This window comes from Phalangium opilio, unplaced genomic scaffold (assembly GCF_054372755.1).
Source record: "Phalangium opilio isolate 3A_F unplaced genomic scaffold, DU_Popi_V2 ptg000041l_1, whole genome shotgun sequence".
NCBI classification, from domain to species: domain Eukaryota; kingdom Metazoa; phylum Arthropoda; class Arachnida; order Opiliones; family Phalangiidae; genus Phalangium; species Phalangium opilio.
The window spans coordinates 3,781,953-3,806,381 of NW_028324165.1; the positions used below are offsets into that span (position 1 = coordinate 3,781,953).

Below are 24,429 nucleotides of genomic sequence, written 5' to 3' on the forward strand. Positions count from 1 at the left end.
TTTATAGGTAAAGAGATGAAGTCTCCATCCCACTCTCTTCTCCAAGTAGGAAAGTCATAGCCCACTCGATGATACGCCCACGGACTATTCTATTGATTCGAAAACTCAGACTTGTAAATAGTGAAATTTCATCGGGAGCCCGGCGGGCTTCCGACCCCTCCAAAGCCGAATTTTCTTGGGTACCCGGGGCTCCCTTGTGGTCCAGCGTAAAAGAATTAAAAAAACTTGAATATCATACTGAGGCATACAACTAATTTAAGTAAAGACCCTTTTTAATCTATTTAGGCTTTCAAAAATCACTAGAAATATATTTGACTAGAATTACATATATGTTAGTCAAGATCTTCCCTCCAGCCATTGCTCTAAAAACCTTTGTGAGGAAGGGAAGGATACATTCCGACCACAGTTTTGAGAGGAAGTATTCGTCATTTTATTTTTCCCCTTTTTTGAGAGCTGTTTTGGTCTGTCGTTATGGGGGAGAGTTCTCATGGCCCCGAGTTTTTCAAGGTACCCGAGTGGTACCCGACCCCTCCTAAAAATATTTTTTCAGGGTGTCCTGTGAATTTTCTTGGGTGTCACAGGCTCCCAGGTACCCCCTATTTACAAGTCTGATTCGAATGACCAGAAATTTCATTGAGACATGTGTTGCAATAAATTCTATTTTGCCATAGCAGGGATAGATTTAATTTTAGAAGTAGGAATGGAGAACAGAGTAATGTGGGCGCGCGTCAAAGCCCCGGACCCCCTTCCCCGGGATGGGGGGTATGAAAGAAAAGTCGGGTCATAGAGATAGAGGCAAAACGGAATTTTTTTCGACGCCCCCATCAGCAACGTCATCAAAACGTAGTTTAAGTGAACCAATAGAATAATTTAAAATTAACACATTTTGAAATGGTTCTTTCCAATTCTCAAATTAATATAAGACAACTGGATAAACTTAGCGATGATAACACTGTCAGCATCTTATTATCGTGATATTATTTAACTGCAAATGATTTTTTTTTAAAAAAAGGTAGCACATATTGATATTACTTATGGTTGTTTTTATATTTGATATTTGGGGCGCATACACTTGTTTAGATTATGTTTGGGATATTTTAGGTTCAGGTTAGGTTAGGTTAGGTTTGGTTTGGTTAGGTTAGGTTAGGTTAGGTTGGGTTGGGTTGGGTTGGGTTGGGTTGGGTTGGGTTAGGTTCAGTTCCTATAGGATTTGTCCTTTTCCAAAATATTGCAATTTTCATATAGTATATTGGCATATTTTATATAAAAAAAAACTTTAAAATCATTTGCGGTGGAAAATTTTAACGGCATCGTGTTCCTCACCTCATTTACTATCAGAAATGAGTGCAAACTTTTAAAAATCCGTGGGGTCCCTATACTACTATTTTACCATAAGGAGGCCTAAAAAGGCGTCCGGTGCGCACGTGATAGTCGACAATCCCCCTCATGGGTGGGTGGAGGGTGGAAACGGAGGCGGGACTTAATATTTTATCTTTACTCCATGTTTTCCACTATCTATCTCTTTTACCTTTCTGATTTTCCGTTGTAACCCTATATGAAGCATACTTTACTTTGCCCCTCGACCTTTTTCAAACGGGTCTATTACTGACAATTCGTTCAAATCGTATATGAAAGGCTTTTAAAACGCTGACAATACGATTACATTAATATCTTAAATGACCACAGGCTTCAACAATTAGAAACAGATTAACTTACCTGAACTTGAGTTTTTTAAATAAGTTTGTAACTTTTCAAATAGATTGTAAAATATTATTAGAAAAAATACATTTTCAATTATCGCGCAAAATTCTTCGAGACTACAAAACATTTTACATAGGCAACTGGAACAAATTCATAAAAAGAATGGAAAACAAGTCACCTTACTGAAAATAGACTTGTTTCGAAAAGAAAAAGACACGCTTTACATGTAGCTACTTTAAAATTGTTAATACAAATAACATAATGACCTATTTTCGTGAATTAACTTTTCATTTGCACAAAATAGGCTATATGAGTATTTTTAAACTCAGATTTTGTCTTAAATCTAAATAACGCTAAATTAACAAAAATTGTATTTTAAAAAATTGTGTTAATCTTGTTTAACTATGAAAAGTAACATTACTGTTATGTTGTTTTATATGATATGAAAATGAAACTCAGTTCAATTCAAATTAGTTCTGAAAATGGCGACACAGTTTTGGCCCATTCATTCATTTCAGAAAAGGATTAAATAGGGTTTTTGTCCAACACATTTAAAATGTAAATCCATCTAATTGTGCATGTGTCTTCTACGTTTATGTACGGTCAGATTACTCTTCTGCGTAAATTTATAGTCGCACTGATCACATTTGAAGGGTTTTTCACCACTGTGAATGCGTTGATGTTTGATCAAAGTACTCTTGATCGAGCTAGCATATTCGCACTTTTCGCATTTAAAGGGTTTTTCACCACTGTGAATAGGCCAGTGTTTGATCAAATCACTCTTCGACGTACTTGCATAATCACACTGTTCGCATTTAAAGGGTTTTTCACCACTGTGAATGCGTTGATGGAATTTACCTACAGAAAATATAAAAAGCACAAATTTAGTATCAAAAAATACTTTTCCATTCAAGCGAATCGAGGCGAATTTCATAAAAAAAGGTAATGCGCACGAAAACGCAGAAAAAAGGCGAGTTGATCAATTGAGGCGTTAGCCTAGAGTAAACGAGCATATCAACAAAAAGGGGGATGAAGATAAACTTAAATAAATGCAAATCCGAAAGGTTGTACTTTTAACTTTTCTTTGCTCGCTAATTAATTTTCGTTAAATCGTTTTAAGATAGGTTCATTAGAACTTTCTGCGCGATGAAACTAATTCTAAAGTATGTAGGACTGATTTAATTACGAAAATAGGAGGTTCATAATTGTTATGAATCATTAAAGAGCAGCATAAGAATAGATGCGCCAACATTTGTCGTAAGTCTAGCCATGTGGAGGTTACACAGTTCCTGTAATCTTATCCCTAACGATTATAATTATATAAAACATTAAAACGACATATATCATATATCATTTATTTAGTATCGAAAATACACTAATACAGTAACATTCAAGGGAACTTCATTAAAATGTAATGCTGAGGCGAACGAAAACAGTGTTTATGAAAAGAAGCGTTGTTGATCAAAGGCGTTAGCTGATGAACAAACGAGCATATCAGAAGAGGATGAACATCAACTTAAATGGAGAAGAAACTTTGGCTCGAAAATCAAACGGACGTATTTTAAACTTTCCTTTGCTCTAACCATATTCAACGGATTTTCAGTGAATCAAATGCTAGGTGACGCTGCGTAATGACAAGTTACCAATTTATTTCGTTCTAACACCCCTCTCTGTTGTAATTTTGGCTGAAATAAGTAGTACCAGCGATGACGCTAAAGATGGCATTTTATTATATTCATTATTCAACAGGATGAAAGTGCTACAGTTTAAATATACGTTATGCATAATCTTAAAAATAACATAAAAAGTGTTAACGTTTTGTCCAACACATATGTTCCATATTTGATATTAATGAATTTTTTTGGCTGTGTAGTCTTCAAATCCATTATATTTACCCAAGAGCGTTCTTCCTAAGGCACATTGATCACGAACAAGGGTTTTTCTCCATTTGTAAATGGCTTGTTAATGGTTTGACCAAATTAATTTCCCGTGTGCTTGCAAAGAAACACTAATCACAGTTAAAGACTTTTTCTTTTCAGCGTTTTTATGTGACGTTATAGATTTCATCCATACTAAGTTTCATTTTGAACTAAATATAACCTGAACGAAGCAAAACAACTTTTGCGGTAGAAAGGACTACTCATCACATAAAGTTTACAATAAGTTATTATATATGTAGAATTGTGCAGGCGCAATACCATTAAGAATGGAGAAATTTAATGGACTGTTACATGAACAGTTTCGGCCCATTCATTACAGAAGACGATGAAACATGGTTTTTGTCCAACTGGTTCAACACATTTAAAATGTCAATCCATCTATTCACACATGTGTTTTCTACATTTATGTGCTATCAAATGAGTCTTCTGCGTACATGCATAGTCACACTGATCACATTTTAAGGGTTTTTCACCGCTATGAATGAGTTTATGTCTGATCAAATAATTTATCTGAGTGCATCCATAGTCACACCGATCACACTTGAAGGGTTTTTCACCATTGTGAATGCGTTTGTGTGTGATCAAATTATCCTTACGATTACAAGCATAGTCACAATGATCACATTTGAAGGGTCTTTCACCACTGTGAATGCGTTGATGTGTGTTCAAATTACTCTTGATAGTGCTGGCATAGTCACACCGATCACATTTAAAGGGTTTTTCACCACTGTGAATGCGTTGATGCATGATCAAATTACACCTGATTGTGCTCGCATAGTCACACCGATCACATTTGAAGGGGTTTTCACCACTGTGAATTCGTTGATGTTTGATGAAATCGTACTTATACTTGCATGAATAGTCACACTGATCACATTTGAAGCTTTTTCCTTCTTTACACTTTCTAATGCGACGTTGTAGGCCCTTTTTATATTCAGTTGAATATTTGAACCCGGTTGTATGTTTCATCTTCAATTTCCCTACAAAAAATATAAAATCACAAACATCATTTACAATTTAATATCAAAAATACAATAACGTTCAAGCGAACTTCATGGTAGTGCATTACAGAATAAATAAGGTATGTTGAAACCATTATAGCAATTTTTGCTTTTTCCACTAACCTTGTGTAGAAACAGTGTTGATTAAAGGCCTTAGCAGATGAGTAAACGAACATATCAACAAAAAGGGGATGAAGATCAACTTAAATGGAGGAGAAACCTTGGCTCGAAAACAGAAAGGTTGTACTTTCAACTTTTCTTTGCTCTCAAATTAATTTTCATTCAATAGTGTTAAGACAGGTTCATCAGAACTTATTCCAAGATGAAACTTATGTTGAAGTATGTAGGACTGATTTAATAACAAAAATACGAGGTTCATAATAGTTATGAATCATTAAAGAGCAGCATAAGAACAGATCCGAACATTTGTTGTAAGTGACAGTCGGAAAACGTGAACACTTTTACTTCCATACGCAACCTGCGAACGCGCTCTATTGCAAAAAAGACGACACAGAAACCAAGGAACATGGAGATAGGGAAGTTTGGTCAGTATAGGAATCTCTCATCACGAAATGTAGCAGGTCACATGACTTATATTCGGCGTTGGTTTGAACTGCGCAGGAAATCGGTAGAGGCGCCTATACTCAGCACGATGCGCGAGAAAAGTGCGGCACGTGCGCGCATGCACATCCACGCCGAAAACGGGATTTTTGGGCGACCGGAGTTATAGCGTTACACGAAACTTCCCTATCTCCATCTTCCTTGCAGAAACGTCCCAGACAGTGACTCTCAATGACATATGTCAATTATATAAAAAAGACTTGGTTTGCCCAAGCCTTAAAAACAAAACGATAAGAGTTTTTCCAGTTGACTGAAGCGTGGATATTATTTTTTTTCTATTGAATTTTAAAGACAATCCGTATTTTACTTCTCTTTAGAATTTAATTCAATCACCTGATTTTACTGCTAATGGATTAGTTTCCTATAAATTAATTGAAATAAAAAATTACTTATCTCAGATTTTTCAACCACAATTCCATTTTCCTGAAATGTTCTCTTTTCAAGGGAGAAAGTGGAACGTTTCAAGAGTGGCAATCGTAATTTGCTCCAATCTAAGACTGGACATTCCTTAATCCCCGTACTTTAGTTTTCAAATAATACTCTCATTAATAATGTATTATATGCGGTCTTTTCGAATACAAAAGGGGGCTGTTATCACCTTTCTTATATTTAATAAAGGGGTCCGTTTCTTTAAGCACAGTGACAATTATTGAACTGTGTATATCAGTACTTGTGGGGAAGATTTTAGAAGTGTTGGTTGAGTTGCTGTTTAGTTGACAACATTATGAAAACTTCTTGTGTTTAAAACCTTTTGAAAGGAAAATTCCCGGTAATTAAAAAAGAAAGAGTCAATTTGATATCCCTCAAAATAATAGCTGCATGATAAAATGTTTCAGGAAAATGGAATTGTTGTTGAAAAATCTGAGATAAGTAATTTTTTATTTCAATTAATTTATAGGAAACTAATCCATTAGCAGTAAAATCAGGTGATTGAATTAAATTCTAAAGAGAAGTAAAATACGGATTGTCTTTAAAATTCAATAGAAAAAAAATAATATCCACGCTTCAGTCAACTGGAAAAACTCTTATCGTTTTGTTTTTAAGGCTTGGGCAAACCAAGTCTTTTTTATATAATATCTGTTCCTTCAGCCTTAATTTGTATTAATTACATTTTATTTTTCACGCGATGCTTTCCAGCACTGGTAGCCAGGTGGCGCTAGTATCTACTTGTCTACTTTTTAATATAGGGAGTTGCACATCCTATAGAGCGACAAATGTTTTTCACGCGCATCCTTTATCAATGTTCAAGCCATCAAAACTTCGGAAACGTTTACTGGTCAACCGTCCGGTGACCCCTTTAGTTTTAAATAAAAATAATGGAACATTTTAAATATTTATTGGACAATGTCCAGTGTCCTGTGCTTATTTACGGCCCTGAGATAGTTTCACCTATCCTGACCTGGGCCGGAAATAAAAACAGCACACTGAACTTTGTCCAATGAAATTTTTAAATGACCCATAATTTAGAAAATCGCGTCTGGGATTTTCTATATATACTCAATCCTAACTCTTATTGTTAATCTCTACGGAGCTTAACATTACGACGTGAAAAGAATTTTCAGAGTTAGACCCAAGGTTTCGCAACCAAGGGGGTGTACTTTTTCCACAACCAAACTTTACAGCAATATAGCAAAGGCACATCTCTCAATGTAAAGTTTAGTTAACCATTTTGTATAGGTTTTAAAAAAAGTTATTTCTATACCATGCGCCAGCACGCGCACATTTCATTGAAAATTTGTTATTTAAGAATTTCTCCTTCTATATACTAAGAATCTTCATCAAACATTGACAACGAGCGTTCCAAGACTCGAACCTGCAATGTTTTGCCTCGAATGCAAATGCGTTATCCATTACGCCACATGCTCGTATTCGTAACAACAAAAAAAAAGTTATCCAAACATTGTATTTATAGGATATTTCTTTTATGATGTATAAAAGATCTGTAAAAATAAACACCGAGCTTGCCAGGATTCGAACCTGCAGTCTTCTGCTCCGTAGGCAGAAGCGTTATCCTATTCGCCACAAACCCGTTGGAGGCAAAACAAATGCTATGCAAACAGTGTAATATATGTAACGGTTTTTTCCATGATTTATAAATTAATTAAAATAAAATACTTAGACTTAATTGTTCTTAATCAAACTTCAGAAGTTCAACATTCCATAGTTGCTTGATAATTCAAAAGTGTTCCGAACCTTAACTTTGCATTAGTTTCTGAGTTATTCGATGGAGTGGAACACCAAAAATCCCATGCTTTTTCTATGGGACGCTAAGCCTAAAATCTGTGAATTATTTCTTTAACATTACGGGAGGGTGTGGGTTCTTATCTAGAAGGGCCTACCGGCCCTCTAGAATTGGAGAGGAAAAAAGTAGCGTTGATTAAGTATGTTTACCGAGGTAAAAAGTTAAAAACACCCACAGTCACACTGATCATATTTGAAGAGTTTTTCAGCGCTATGAATGTGTTTATGTGCGATATAATGACACTTGCGCCTGAATCTATATTAGCACTGATCATATTTGAAGCATTTTTCTTCGTTAACCTTTGAAATATGACTTTGTACACCCCTTTTATAATCAGTTTAATATTTTAACTTTAGAACCCCATTGTACGTTCCTTCTTGACTTCCCCACAGAAAATATATAAAAATATGAAAAACGACGTATATTGCCGAAGGGTCGTATTTCAAACTTTTCTTCGCTCTCAAAATATTTAACGGATTTTTAGGGAATCAAATGCTAGGTGACGCTGCATGGTGACAAGTTACCCCTTTAATTCGTCCTCGTAGCCACTCTCTGTTGTCGAAATAAGAAAAGAGTGAAGACCCTTGGGAAAGTTTCATTATTCAATTCAATAAATGTTATGTAGAATTTTAAAAATAACATAAAAGTGTGAACGCTTTGCCTTTGTCCAACACATTTAAATATGTTCCATATAGGATATCTGTAGCCTTCAAATCCATTCTATTTAAAGATGCTTTTTCAAAGTCTAGAGCACATTGATCACGAACAAGGGTTTTTTCCCCCCATTTGTTAATGGCTTGTTCTTTGGCTTAATTAATTTTCAGTGTGCTTGCAAAGAAACACTAATAACAGTTGAAGATTTTTTCCTGCTTCGCGTTTTAATGTGACGTTACAGATTTTGAATTAATATAACCCAAGATTAGTTTTGATCTAAGTTGAAAGCGGAATTAGATCCTAAAACTGAACACTGATTTTCCGGCAGGGAGTTCGTGTCTCCCACATTCGCGATTTTTGAAAGATGATAAAAAAATACATTCGGAATTTATTACGCAAATCGAGAGCGATCTCAGAGCATTCAAATGGAATACGCTATTAGACTTTATACCAAGAAGTCGGAAATAGTTCCTTAGAAATATGATAGCTCAATCTAGGTACTCAAGACTATTAAAGAATGAAATGACTTACGTGCAATTTCCGAACGAGGCGATGAGGTTTGACCTTCTGGATTCTTTGGAGCGACATCTTCTAATGTCTCCGAGCTGGACTCCGAACTATCATGTTGAACTGCAATTGGAACTTTGGGTAAATCGCTTTCCATAGAGACGGAGGGCAATTCTGATAGTTCAATTGGGTTAAGTTCTAGTTTAGGAACACGCACTGGCACACTCAATGAGCTCGGATCAACAAACAGTTCCACACTTTGATTTTGTCCATCACTTTTCTTTGCACCTGTCAAGGCAATTTCGGATTGGTTATCATCAAGTTCGTTTTCTAGGACTCTTTCTAGTGAATCGCCTTCGACATTTGCATCAGGAGAAAGATCCAAACGTTTCTCGGTTTCAACATTCAATTCAGGAGCACGAAATTTCTTCGATTGAGTTGTATAAACCTCAGTGTCTCCCTCTGTCGAGACACTTTGCGATTTAAGAAGAGAGTCGTTAATGTAAATATTGTTCTCAAGAGGTTCTCGAGGCGGATCGCTCTCCTTGTTCCTGTCAGGAGTCATTTCGAATTGGTTTTCGACCTTAATTTTTGGTGAAGGCGCACATAGAGGCAAACTGTCACTGTAGTTCAGTTTAGGGATACACAGATTCGTATTACGCGTTATAAACCCCATATTTTCAGAATAAATTGAGGTAATTTCAGTTTTTGCGTTTGTATTGTAAAACTCCGCAATATATTGATGTTCAAAAACAGGTGATTCTTGAATAATATATTCTTTATCCAGAATGCCTTGGACACTGTAAATAACAATAGGAAGGGGTAACTCCTGGACATTAATTTCCATATCATTTCCAACGGGTTCAGTTTTCACGTATTCATCATTATCTAATTGATGTATTCCACATTTCTAATATTTTTGAACAAGTAACGATAGTTTAACTCTTACTCTTGAACTTATTAATTTTTCTATCGACTATAAAAATGAAGGATGTTACATACCATCAGATCTTTGATTCTTTTTTCCATGTCTTTAATGACCCTAGAGAGTCTTTCAATTTCGTCTATTTGTTTATTTATCGTTAACGTTGTTTTCACTCTCTCTTTTTCCAAGTTTGAAATTAAGACATTACACTAAACAAAATGAGAATCCATTACTAAACAATTTTCGGACTTTCTTTGGCTGAGAGTATTTTGAAGGGGCAAGCAAGAAAATGGGGAACCAATGACACACAAGAACAGGGATCAGTAACAAGGTCCTAGTTAATAACGACGGACATGTTACCAATCCCCTTAGATTAGAGCCTTTAATTAGGAGACAACAGATTCGACAACTTATGCTGCGCATAGAAAATTGGCTATGATCCCAAAAGGGTCTCATATTTTTATGCTCCCCCTATGCCTAGAAAAATACCTTGGCTTCCAGTTTCCTAACTCGATCATCTCTAGCTTTTACTTCATTGATTAGATCATCTTTGCTCAAGTGATCATAGTTACATTCTTCCTCGTAGTCCATTTCCTAAAAACAAAGTTTTCGTCATCTTCAGTTTGTCTTAAATAAATAATAATTTCGCAAAATACCTCTTTAATTGCCAACCTTTGAAGATTTACTAAACTCATTTCGGAATTTTGAAAAGAGGGTTTGTGAAATTGTAAATCTTCCCTAAAATAAAATAATTTTTCAAAATGAAGGTAAATTAAAAACGAACAAATAAGAAGAGAGGTTTCCCCATACAATGTAGCTAAGAAAAACATAGCAAAGGTTAACTAGTTCAAAAGATTGTGATAATTATCGCTGCAATTTTGTTCAAGAGCTAGGGACCATCCATAAACTATGTCACGCGAAAAAAAGCATTTTCTGACCCCCCGTCTCCCCAGATCACGCTTCGTCACGCTTTTCTCAGACCCCTCCCCTAAAAACCACGTCACATTTCTTTAAATCCCCCCTCCGCACTATGATTTGTCTTAATTTACAAATTTAATTTGATTAATTTTTTCAGTGAAATGCCGCCCTCTCCGAAATATTTTGCTCGGCTGAAAATTCAAGTTCTCTTCCGTTTTAAGCTTTTTCCCTCTGATTGACCTTTAGAATTTTAATGTCTGTATGTGCTTTTTATAAGATTCAAAAAAGTTCCATAAAGTTTAGTTAAAGGGGCACACTTTTTAGGTTTCGACACTGTCACCGAAAACAGACTAATCGAGCTTGAGATTTAGAAAATTTGCCAAAGAATCGAAACCATTTCAATCGGCAGGGGGATTTGATTCATCCTCACTAATAATAGGGGCGAATAAACAGAGACATAAGAGAGTTTACGCTGTTTATTTTAAATGCGCTATTTAAATTGGCTATTTAAAGGTGTAAATAGTAGATAATTGCATAAATTTTCTACTATTTAAGCGATGATGGAATAACAATTTTGGTAAATTATTGTAATGGTGGACTATGGAATGTTGTCTTTCTTCTTCTATAACATAAGAGAGCCAATCGGCCTCTTACTGACTTCGTAACAAAATCAATGCTAAATGTGACGTCACGCATCGAATAACCTCTCCCTCCCCCTTGTCACGGACCGTCACAAATTTAGAAACCCCCTCCCCCATAAGAGTGTGACGTAGTTTATGGACGGTCCCCTACCTCAGAAACCTTAGTGTGACGTCACCCAGGCTATTTGCCCATAAAACCTAAGAAGTGCCAAACACGGCCGCCCACTGCCAAAGTCAATCGTGTGACGTTTTACCTAGGTACTGACAGTGACGTCACAATTGAGGTTCCTCAATAATTCACCATTCCGCAGTTTAGCTTATACTGCAATATTCAGCAACGAGGGTAGATGACCGTAGATCCTATATCTATGGGTAGATCTCACAACTCACATGCATAACCAAATCACACTATAGCGTGGACAACTTACAAAGTTACACGAGTGGCTAAATGTGCGGCACTTTTGGGGGTAGAATGAAACTAAATTAACAATATTGTTGAAAAGGAGGCAATAAACATGCTAATCAGCAATAATTTTTAAAAGGTCAGGTTATTCAGGGGTCAAAACATATATACCTACTTTAGTAATATTTTGGAAAATGAGGGAATTTATTCTATGGGTTAAGGTTTGGATCGTTACATGCCTTGTTGACATCCAAGTTGCATTATATTCATCACTTACCTGCTTAAACGTTCGACCATAACTCGACATTCTTTAACAAATTCCATCACTCTTTGTACAGTTTCCCTGTTAAGATAACATACGAAACATTTTAATGATGATAAAAATATGGCCATAAACAAAAACTTAGTGTCACTAATGTATATTATCACTTAGCAGTCAGGGCTGATATGAAGTTAGGAACACATCTTCGGGAAACACTATTTAATCCTAAATTTCCTTTTGACCAATTTTTACTGAATTTCCCAAATTCTAAAGAGAGTGTCTATTCTCACCCTCGGGTGGAAATAGCCTACGCGCTATTCTCACCCCCCCGGGTGAAAATAGCTTATACCCTATTCTCACCCCCCCTACCACGTGACCTCCCGCGTAACGCCATGCGGCCGAGATTATTTTGGTCATTCCTTGGTTGAGAGGAAAGCGAACGGTTTTTATTTTGTTCTTCCCTAAATGTTTTGTGTTTTATTTGTATAGTCTTGAAAGTAATAATTTATATTAGTCCATATTACTTATTACTAATAATCTTTATATATTTTAGTGTATTTAATATGTTATATTTAGGGTTGGTACCGGTAATTGTGAACAATTCTAAATGTGAACACTTTTTCTTTAACATTTTGTAACTAATTTTTGGGCGGCTCAAATTCCTTTTAAAAGGGCTCAATTTGTAGATTGAATATCGAGGATTACGATAAAAATGGTTAGAATATTGTAGGAATACGTGGATGAAAGATACGGGCCAATATACGCACCAACTCGGGCTGATCAACTTAAGTTGATGTTTCTTAATACAATACCATCGGGGAATAAGCTTTAGCAAGAGTTACAATAATCCCACGATAACAAACCTTTAACCAATAGATAGATCACGTGTTTTGCTATAAAATTGATATTAAAATCTCTGGTTTCGGTTCGGAATTCGATTCAAAAATAGAGTTGGAAAAAACCAAGTAAAAATTGCAAATGTGAACACGGCGTTTCAAGGTTAATTCGAATCCTCTTTAAGCTATTTTACTAAAAGATTAAAGGTAACAGTGGTGTAAACAAGCTACTTTCAGATAATATTAACTTTAAAGTACATCATTGACCCAAAGAAAAGACTGAAATTTCGCGCCTTTAGTAAAGTTTTCAATTTAGCCGTAAGAGGGCCGTAGCTACCACTAATTATTGGGCGGGAAAGCGGGATCGCGAGTCAGCTATTATGCTAGGAGCTGAATAAAATGTGACTTCTCAACAAATTATTGAGCATTTTGACTCAGGTATTGTTTTTAATTATATTATCCAATTATCACTTATCAAATCTGCGTAAACTTTAATCCAGGTGCATGAATTTAGGCCCTACGTATTGGTAGCTTTTTTCCAAGGGCCTTTTTTATTCCTCCCATTTGATTAGCGTTGGTGTTCACATTTGGGTCCCGCGTTCACTATTTAGGGTCAGGGTGTTTACATTTACAAGCGTTTGTTCACATTTGGGGTCCTCTAAGGGGTTTTGGAAATAGGATATTGTGCAAAATGTAAAAGAGTTAAAAAGCTGAAAACAAAAACGATTTGTGTCTAAAGAATCATATTTCATGTCCTGAAAGTTTCAGGTGTCTAACGTTAGCGCCACGGAAGTTATTCAAAGATTTGTAAAAAGTGTTCACAATTACCAGTACCAACCCTATATTATTTTATCAATTTATTGTTAAATCCTTTAAAGAAAGGAATCATCATGGACCAAGCCGCAAAGGCTTAGGTCCACGTGGTTTTTTCTTGCTAGCATGATTTACCCAAATCATTCCCAAATAGATTAGTTAGCTTTTAATACGTTGGAAAATACCATTCTCAATTTCATTTAGTTTTAGTAATAATTGGTTGTTTTCATTAGTATAATTACAGTCTGTTAAGTTTGTACTGTCGAACTAATTTATATTTTTCAACTTATTTCATTTCAGATTTCTCCAGCTGTGTTTTTCCCTGCGTTTCGTTGTTGTTTTTGGACGAGCTGTTTTGAGGACGTTTAGTTGACTTGAGGAGGTTTAGTTGTGTAGTGGAGGTTCACTGAGAACAACAATATAGGAAGAACAAGAGGAAACACTACCAATTTTACAAATGAAGCTTTTGACTCCAACTTCAGAGACAAAATCGTTAAATTTCGAGGCATCAAGCTCTGGAACAATCAACCCCATCAACTCAAAACCCAAAAAACCCTCCAGAAATACAAACTAGAAGTTCAAAAATATATCAATATTAATTATAGGCCTACTTGAATTTTATCTACCATAATAGAATTTTATTTACTTCAATTTAAAACGGACTGGACATCATTGCAAATAAGATCTTATCTTAATGATTGCTCCAATAAAAAGCCATTTATTATTATTATTATCTATTTTGTACTTTCTTATTTATCATATCTAATAAAATTAATCAAAACGCGTCTTGGATTTAACCAAGACCTAAAAAGTATCGATAAGAACAAGGTTAATCACTTGACTGAATGCGCAGATATTGAAACTTTTTTTTAATAAAACTTACATGTTTAAGAAAGTAATGTTCCATCACCCTATTCCATTGAATAAACTTTTTTTACTGGTAGTAAATTTTTTCCCTCTCAATAATTTGAAAAATTTACTTATCTCGGGTTTTCGAGCACAATTCCATTCCCCGAAAACATTTTATAACTACATTTATTATCACTTTTAAGAGAGTACGTGTATGACATTGTGTCGTTAATAAGTTGCTAACATATCCTCCCGTTCATGCCCTGTACGCTCCATAGTGAAACCTTTTGTTAATTTTAGTGCAAATTTCAACAATGGCAGCACATTCAATAGGGACGTTATGATTTTTACTCTTGGTTAAACTGAATTGTGTAATAGATCACTTCGACATATCTTAGAGGGAAAGACACGGGGGTAAAACTTTGCCTTCCATCTCGCTCGATGGAAAGATCATAAATGGAGCAGAGACGGCGAGGGGTCAACCCCCTGTATGTCCCGATACTGAGGATTGACATCTCTTTTTTTTACGTAGAAAGGGCCTATAGCAGTTGTACGACAGACAATGGTAATAATAATAAAAATTAAGGCTTTATTTACTGGAACAATCACTAAGAAACATTCTATTTACACGGTTCTATGCCATGGCGTTTCTATGGTGCGCAAGCAGTAGGGGCGTGCATGATATTCGTTATTTTTTGATTTTCTTTGTTGTAACTATTAACTTAAGCGCGGTCGTAGCCTGAAAATTCTGACTTGGTTATTTTGCGAAATAGCCTGCGTTCACCGAGTCGCGTGATCTACGACGCTATGGCTCGACTCTGCTACTTAGTCTGTATATCTTCAGGAACAAGGATAATGTATTAACGGTTTTTAAAGGAATATGGGTTTTTAAACTTGTCGCTGCGAATCTTCCTATAGTAAATGTAGTATTTCTAGTATCCCCAGAGACTTCTGGTAGCATTTGGTAGAAAAGTTTTCAAGGCGAGGAATGCTCACAAAAACAATTACTATTTGCTGACGAATACCTTAAAAAGTAATTCACACAGAATTCTCGAGCAGCTTAACGCGTAATTGAGTGGGCTATTGCCTTGCTGACGAGGCCAGGCATGAGAATAGCACAAGGCGACAAGGCGTACTTCTATCAAGGGGGTATACAACTATACATCCTCCTTCTTCGTATCTGGCGCAGCAGAGGCTAAAGCAGACTACCCTAAATGGTTTTGTCATTGTTACGTGTACTCGTGTAGGTATTTTCCACACGAAAACTCTTAAAAGTGATAATAAATGTAGTTATAAAATGTTTTCGGGGAATGGAATTTTGCTCGAAAACCCGAGATAAGTAAATTTTTCAAATTATTGAGAGGGAAAAAATTTACTACCAGTAAAAAAAGTTTATTCAATGGAATAGGGTGATGGAACATTACTTTCTTAAACATGTAAGTTTTATTAAAAAAAAGTTTCAATATCTGCGCATTCAGTCAAGTGATTAACCTTGTTCTTATCGATACTTTTTAGGTCTTGGTTAAATCCAAGACGCGTTTTGATTAATATCTGTTACTTCAGTCTTAATATTAATTAAAATTGTTTAGAAACCTTAGGAGAGAAAACGTTTTAGCGCGTTGTACTTTCATTAGTTAAAGCTTTTGAACTGACCAAGCATCTATTACATAACTTCAATCCTTACTGCTTGAGCTGTAATCACTAATCTAGCTTAATTAGCTGTAATCGTTAATCTAGCTCAATTACCTGTAATCGTTAATCTAGCTCAATTACCTGTAATCGTTAATCTAGCTCAATTACCTGTAATCGTTAATCTAGCTTAATTACCTGTAATCGTCAATCTAGCTTAATTACCTGTAATCGTTAATCTAGCTCAATTACCTGTAATCGTTAATCTAGCTCAATTACCTGTAATCGTTAATCTAGCTTAATTACCTGTAATCGTCAATCTAGCTTAATTACCTGTAATCGTTAATCTAGCTTAATTACCTGTAATCGTCAATCTAGCTTAATTACCTGTAATCGTTAATCTAGCTTAATTACCTGTAATCGTCAATCTAGCTTAATTACCTGTAATCGTCAATCTAGCTTAATTACCTGTAATCGTTAATCTAGCTTAATTACTTGTAATCGTCAATCTAGCTTAATTACCTGTAATCGTCAATCTAGCTTAATTACCTGTAATCGTCAATCTAGCTTAATTACCTGTAATCGTCAATCTAGCTTAATTACCTGTAATCGTTAATCTAGCTTAATTACCTGTAATCGTTAATCTAGCTTAATTACCTGTAATCGTTAATCTAGCTTAATTACCTGTAATCGTTAATCTAGCTTAATTACCTGTAATCGTTAATCTAGCTTAATTACCTGTAATCGTTAATCTAGCTTAATTACCTGTAATCGTTAATATAGTTTAGTTACGAAAAATCATTCAGTTTTTGCAACGAAAGAGAATAAAATCAGATAAAAGTCCTTGGTAAAACAGCGTAAGTGCAAGAGTGGCTTTCTTCTCGGCTTTATCCCCGGTAAAACGACGTTAGTCCAACAGTACATATAGGCTGCAACAACGTAAGTCAAAGCATGATTAAAAAACATGAAATTTAGCACTTAAACTTACTTTTTCTCAAAAAGCTTAAAAATGGTCCTAGAGAAAGGTTTATATTTTGATATTAAACCGTTCCCAAATGTAACAAACGAATATTTCATTTCAAAAGGGTGGCCACAAAATTTGAGAAAAACTCCATGTTATTTCTATGAGAAAATTTAACTTTTTCACCAAAAACACTGACTAATTTTATGCAAATGAAAACCACCCTTAGCAACTTTATTTTTTATAAAATAAACTAATGGGTGGATCTTTTTGAAATTTTAACCACATATTGAGGGCCCGAATTGTAGTTTTTCGAAACAATTAATACAATACAAAAAGACTACATCCAAACAAAAACCCTCCTTATACATTAAGAGCAGTATGAAGTCTTATCTAAGAGAGCTACCGCTCTCCTAGAATATAACCAGAGTTACGAGCTTCCAAAACTTAGTGTAATGTTAATCCTATGGAGGAGGCAAAGTACCTACAAGTACCTACAAGTAACCACAAGTACCTACAAGTACCCACAAGTACCTACAAGTACCCACAAGTACCTATAAGCACCCACAAGTACCAACAAGCACCCACAAGTACCTACAAGTAACCACAAGTACCTACAAGTAACCACAAGTACCTACAAGTACCCACAAGCACCCACAACTACCTACTGTTATAAAGCACATCCTTATTTAGTTTAAAATACTTTATTTAGATTAAAATATCAACTTGGTTCTTTATTGTTATCTAACTTCTCTAGTCTAGTTACATTGTAAAAGTGCTCTCTCGTCTTAACAAGATCGTCGGCTTCCACTTAATGTGGTCACGTGTTCTAACCTAGTTCGGTTCAGTTCTAAACTGTAACATCTTTCTTTCTTTATAAATTTTAAACATTTCTAAATTTATAATTTTAATATTAACATTTTTTTTTTTTTTTTTTTTTTTTGTAAAGTCTTATTGATAACGTTTGGGCGGGATACTTGGTCTACCACTTCTTGTTGCTGGGAATGACTGCGTTGAGATATTAGAACTTGTAAATGCCGATCTTTGCGGAGGTCCTTTATGTATGATCAGAGACCTAAGTATGTCCGTTGCTCCTTCTCTTGATGTTGCTTGTATAGGTGAAGATACCATGTTTTTATCTTTAGGTTTAGGACATGGCAAATTACCAGGTAGTGATGAAGGTATATGTACCAGCGTTACATTTGGGTGTTTCACTGATGTGGTGCTTTGTTGTTGTTGTGGTCTATCATGTATTTGTAGTGCACGATGTCCTTGTCTCAGTGTTGGTTCCTTTTGTTTCTGTTGTAAAACGTCCGGATCCTCTTGCATTTGCTCCTGATTTTGGTAGCGGTTAGTAATTTCCCTCTGTTCCGGTTCCTTTTCCTTGTTAATTGGAATTTGTGTTCTGTTTATATTTAATTTTGTTGTTGCCATTGGTGACTTTGTTTCGTTCGTGGGTGTTACTATGCGAGTATGTGTCCATTTATGAGTATTTTGAAGTCTTCCAGCGCTCCTTGAAGCTATATTGGTTCTGGGGCGTAAATGAATTCTTGTTCTGCGATAAATCTGTCCTTGTGGAGTTATTATCGTATATGAGTTAGGTTCGGGACCAATTTTCTTGATTACTGCTGGTAGCCAGTTTCTGTGGCTCGCAAAGTATAGCACTTCTTGTCCTTGTTGTAAAACTGGTAGATTTTTTGTTGAACGTGAGTTGTATTGGTTAGTCATTTCTTTTTGATGTAGCTTTAATGTATTCCTGGCTTGTTGCAGATTATATTTTGGTTGTAGAGTTTCGGTTGTTGTTGTTAATGGTGTTCGAATTCTACGTCCCATGCATAATTCCGCTGGGGAAGGCAGGTCCAGTTTCGGCGTAGTGCGATAGTTTAATAGAACTTGTTGCAAATCTCTTCCATCCTGTTGTGCTTTTACCAACGAATTTTTTATGGTTTGAATGGATCTTTCAACCATACCGTTAGATTGCGGGTAATATGGTGAGGATGTGATGTGTTCTACCGACCATTGTTCCATGGCTTGAGCAAATTCCCGAGAAGCAAATGGAGGTCCATTATCGGATATGAGGCGTTGCGGGGCGCCATGACGTGAAAACTGACAAGTTAGGAATTTAATTACTGAGTTTGCATTTGTGGATCCCATTTCTTGAGCTTCAATATATTTAGAAAAATAGTCCACTAGAAGAATATAATTTTGTGATCCTAATTTAAATAGGTCAACGCCTACTACTTCCCATGGGAGATTCGGTAAGGGATGTGGAGTCAGTGGAATTTTTTGATTTGCTCTAGCTCGATTATTACAAATTGGGCATGCGCGAATGAATTCAGTTAAATCTTGAGTAATCGTTGGCCAGAATACATTGATTTTGGCTTTTGCGAGGCATGAATTTATACCTTGATGCGTCCCATGTATGTCCTTCATAGTTTGTGTCCTCATTGCTGTTGGTATGACCAATGTGGTTCCCCGATAAAGCAGATCTCGAACAGTATGTAATTCATCTTGGTGAGGCCAGTACGGTTTGAGTTCCGAACTTAGTGCTTTATTGGTGCGAGGCCATCCCGTTTTTGACATCTCTTGAATCTTGGTTAATATAGGATCTTCAGCGGTAGCCTTTTTGTATTTTTCGTGATTGCTTGTGGATAGTGCTGTGATAGCGTGAATCGCTGTATGTGGTCCTTCCAAGTTATCCGTGTTAATGAGTACATGTTTTTGAGGAGTTCGGGATAGCATGTCAGCTATATGAAGTTGCTTGCCAGGTACATATATCAGTGTGACTTGGTATCGGAATAATCTCATTAGGAGTCTCTGCAGCCTTGGTGATATCAGATGCAATGGTTTCTTTGAAATTCCAATGAGTGGGTTGTGATCTGTATGTACGGTGATGGCGGTACCAGCGATGAAATAATGAAAATGCTCACAAGCGAAGACAATAGCCAGGAGCTCTTTTTCAATTTGAGCGTAGCGTGATTGTGTTGAATTAAAACTTGTTGATGCATATTCAACTGGGTGGCCTTCTTGCATTAAAACCGCTCCTACCCCGATTTGACTGGCATCCACTGATAAGACTATTTTGGCTTTCGGATTGAAAAAAGCCAAAACTGGGGCTGTGGAGGCGAATTTCTTCAGTTGATCGTAATGGTGCTGGTGATCAGGTTCCCATTGAAATAGTGCATCTTTCTTCAGAAGGTTGCGTAGAGGAGCTGTATGGCGGTTGGCAAGTACCCACAAATACCTACAAGCACCCACAAGTACCTACAAGCACCCACAAGTACCTACAAGCACCCACAAGCACCCACAACTACCTACAAGCACCTACAAGTACCCACAAGCACCCACAACTACCTACAAGCACCCAGAAGTACCCAGAAGTACCTACAAGCACCCACAAGTACCTACAAGTACCTACAAGCACCCACAAGTACCCACAAGTACCTACTAGCACCCAAAAGTACCTACAAGCACCCAAAAGTACCTACAAGTACCCACAAGTACCTACTAGCACCCAAAAGTACCTACAAGCACCCAAAAGTACCTACAAGCACCCAAAAGTACCTACAAGTAACCACAAGCACCCACAAGTACCTACAAGTACCCACAATTAACCACAAGTATATACAAGTACCCACAAGTACCCACAATTAACCACAAGTATATACAAGTACCCACAATTAACCACAAGTATATACAAGCACCCACAAGAACCCACAAGTACCTACAAGTACCCACAAACACCCACAAGTACCTACAAGCACCCACAAGTACCTACAAACACCCACAAGTACCTACAAGCACCCACAAGTACCTACAAGCACCCACAAGTACCTACAAGCACCCACAAGTACCTTCAAGCACCCACAAGTACCTACAAGCACCCACAAGTACCTACAAGCACCCACAAGTACCTACAAGCACCCACAAGTACCTACAAGCACCCACAAGTACCTACAAGCCCCCACAAGTACCTACAAGCACCCACAAGTACCTACAAGCACCCACTAGTACCCACAAGTACCTACAAGCACTCACAAGCACCCACAAGCACCTACAAGTACCCAAAAGTATCCACAAGCACCCACAAGCACCTACAAGAACCCACAAGCACCTACAAGTATCCACTAGCACCCACAAGCACTTAACAGCACCCGGGCAAAGCACCTACAAGAGCTCAAACGCCATGTTTTTCTTGCTTAATTACCAGTCGTAGGTAATCTTGTTAACTTAATATATATGTGTGGGGTACTTTTCCAACTTAACTTGTTAGCTAACACAAGCTTAGGTTCTCTTGTTTTTTTACCACTACGAAAATTGGACCAAATAGGCTTAACCGTGCTAACATCATAAACTGACTATTATCCATCCTAAAATATCGCAGATTGGAATGGTTTTGAAAATATGAAATTAAACATACTTAAACTTAAATCTAATTAATGAAAATTGGAAAGCGGAAAATCTAAATACCAGGCTTTCGTTTAAAACCGTTTTCAAGTCAAACAAACGAATAGTTATTGCATTACGGCTACCACAAAATGGTCATCTGTAAAATATTTTCCCATGTTATTTCTATGGGAAAATTTCGAGGTTTTCGTCAAAATGTCTGATTATTTTTATGGAAATGAAAACCACCCTTAGCAACTTTATTTTTTATAAAATAAACTATTAAATGTATCTCTTTGAAATTTCACCCATATATTCAGGGTCCGAATTGTAGTTCTGTGGAATTTTTTCAAAACAGTTAATACGATACAAAAAAAGTTATAACCAATCAAAAAACCATCCTTATACATTAAAGTCAGTATGAAGTCTTATCTAAGAGAGCTATCGCTCTCCTAGAATAAATATTGTCCTTTCACTAAGTTATTACCGAATATAATTGCACATTCCGATTAATCTATCACGGCGCTCTCTCCTCAATGTTTTAAGTTAAATATTCAAAAAGGCGATTTAAACGCAATTGTTTAGTTATTTAGAATAGAGAACTTTCAGTTGGAGGAGGAGCTTAGTCTCGTGACATAATTTACGCTGCCATATTGGTGGGCTTAAAGCAGGAATGAAGCTGAGGCCAACCAATATGGCTACCAGAACAGCGGTAAGACTTGGGAGGGTGTGACGTACTACTCTCCCATCTGAAAGCTCTATAATGACAATTAGGCCTAAACATGTCAGGGAAAATCATAATAAAAGTCAGGGAATTTGAATCTTAAAATTTCGTGGTAACCCTGAACTAGTCCAAATTCAAAAGTACCTGACATTTAACATAATTAAAAACAGTAAGGTAGTTAACTATAAAAATTTCATGGTAAATAATTTAATTTCTACACTATTAACTACTCGTCCAAAGTAGATTAAATATTGATCATATTTTTAAAAATATGTTTAAAAGTTCTAGCCTACTCTCGAATATACAGGGTGTTTTTGAAAGGTCCTTTCAAAAACACCCTGTATAATATACATCCTGTAAAACTCCAATAATTCGTAATTTTAAATTATAAAATTTACATAACATATGTTTGAACCTATCATAAGTGAATCATATTACAGCTCCCTATAAGTACTGGACGTAGGTTATGCTTTTGTAAACAGCGTTTTCTTCCAAGACATCCAAGCCCGCCATCTATAGCTCAGTTTTACAAGTATAGTTTTCCCATTAACCCGGATCTTGAGTAAGGTTAGCCTACGGAAGTTGCGGTTGATGATAATGGCTGTCAGACAGCCGTCAGTGTCATGATTAGTGTGAAGCTTATTATCGCGTTATAATTTTGATTTAGAATGACTTATGTTAGGATCAATGTAACTAATGGCAATGGTTACATGCCCACATTAAAGAGACATCAGAACACGATCTATGTGATATTAAAAGCACTTAACCGTAAGCAACTAAAAAAACGTTTAGTAAAACTGAAAAATATTGACCAGCATCTTTCGCAAACGGAAAACGTTAAAGCATTGAAAAATTTGTCACACTTAAAAAAGGAAAACAAATTTCTATGTCGACGCACATAACCTTTAATTAGTAATAAATCGGTCCAACTATCCCCGCTAAAATCCTTTAAATCGATCGGTGGAAGCTTAGCTCAGTGCTATACTGTACTAGGGGTACATTAGAAATATTCTAGCATGATGAAGGCTATTTTGATAATTTGAATTCATATTAATTTCCTTTTCAACACAAGCGTTTAAAAAATACCTATAGACCGCGGAAAAATAAAGTGGACTTCCACTATTATATTCACGAATCACAACCCAACACTATGTATGGAACAACTTGTTTCCTTCCGCGCTCTTCTCTCTCAAACCTTTCCTCATTGGCTACCAGCCTACCTCTTACTTCCGTTTGCTTCGCCCGCTTTTTAAAAATTACTTTCGCGCCAAAATCATTCCTCTGGTTTAGTTCACAAATTCGCCGCTGCGTTTCGCATATACCCTTTTCTCTTCAGTGCAAGGAGACAATGCTGATGCACGGCGATGTTATATCGTCCAGTACTTCTAGGGAGCTGTAATATGATCCACTTCTGAACCTATAAATTGATCATTTTTGGACCTATAAATATTCTATAATTTTGGCGTTTCAGACCTATAATACCCATTATTTTTTGTGCACTAAGCGCTGGGAGCCCTGAGTGTTTTAAACAGCCCTGACCCAGAGATTTTCTGACCTATTTGTGTATCCCTCCCACTGGACCCTGGTATGTAGTTAACAATGAGCAAAGAGACAGAATGATATGACGTTGATAGCTAACACGCCTATCAGCATCATAAAAGTGTTTTCAACTGCCAACCAGAAAGGTGAAACATCCAATAAATTTATATGTCTATATAACGATCTTTTTATGCATTCAAAAGTTCTCCCAAAATTAACAGTTTCTATAGTTTAAATATAAAAGTAAGTTTTTACCAAAATGACATTGAGTGTCCAAAATAATACTAACATGGTCTAAAGTTAACCTATGGTGTCCAAAGTTAGCTTTTGGTAAGTTGTTTTAGGTTTACTAGCCTTTTGTGAACTTATCGTAATAATTTCCATATTTATAGTGCGTAATCTTTAAACGTATGGCTAACTTATTGAAAATTATAAAATATATAAAACAAGGGTTAACGTTTTTAAAATTTGCGGAATCTCAATTTCTTAGTCACGTGGTAGGGTGGAAATAAAATCTACGCTATGTTTACCCGAGGTAGACTTTTCACTTCACCGGGCGGTGAAAATAGCGCCCAAGCTATTTTCACCGTCCCGCGGTCCTTAGCTAAATTCTTAGTCACGTGGTAGGGTGGAAATAAAATCTACGTTATGTTTACCCGAGGTAGACTTTTCACTTCACCGGGCGGTGAAAATAGCGCCCAAGCTATTTTCACCCTCCCGCGGTCCTTAGCTAAATTCTTAGTCACGTGGTAGGGTGGAAATAAAATCTACGCTATGTTTATCCGAGGTAGACTTTTCACTTCACCGGGCGGTGAAAATAGCGCCCAAGCTATTTTCACCCTCCCACGGTCCTTAGCTAAATTCTTAGTCACGTGGT

At 36.3% G+C, this 24,429-nt stretch overlaps 1 protein-coding gene across 2 annotated transcripts; it reads right to left on the reverse strand.

Annotated features, from left to right (window-relative positions):
- Nucleotides 1-2,629: 2,629 nt before the first annotated feature.
- Nucleotides 2,630-17,555, reverse strand: LOC149679430 (uncharacterized). Of its 2 annotated transcripts, XM_089835174.1 has the most exons (8): nucleotides 16,931-17,555; nucleotides 16,708-16,871; nucleotides 11,831-11,896; nucleotides 10,248-10,329; nucleotides 10,081-10,185; nucleotides 9,669-9,800; nucleotides 8,691-9,576; nucleotides 2,630-4,621 (listed from the first exon to the last, which is right to left on the reverse strand). In XM_089835174.1, exons 3-8 carry the CDS (start codon nucleotides 11,875-11,877, stop codon nucleotides 4,020-4,022), a joined length of 1,854 nt encoding a protein of 617 aa, XP_089691300.1. In that variant the 5' UTR covers nucleotides 11,878-11,896; nucleotides 16,708-16,871; nucleotides 16,931-17,555; the 3' UTR covers nucleotides 2,630-4,019. The 2 variants fall into 2 exon arrangements, with proteins under 2 accessions (XP_089691300.1, XP_089691299.1); XM_089835173.1 differs by lacking the exons at nucleotides 16,708-16,871; nucleotides 16,931-17,555 and adding an exon at nucleotides 11,987-12,088.
- Between the last annotated feature and the right edge of the window lie 6,874 nt (nucleotides 17,556-24,429).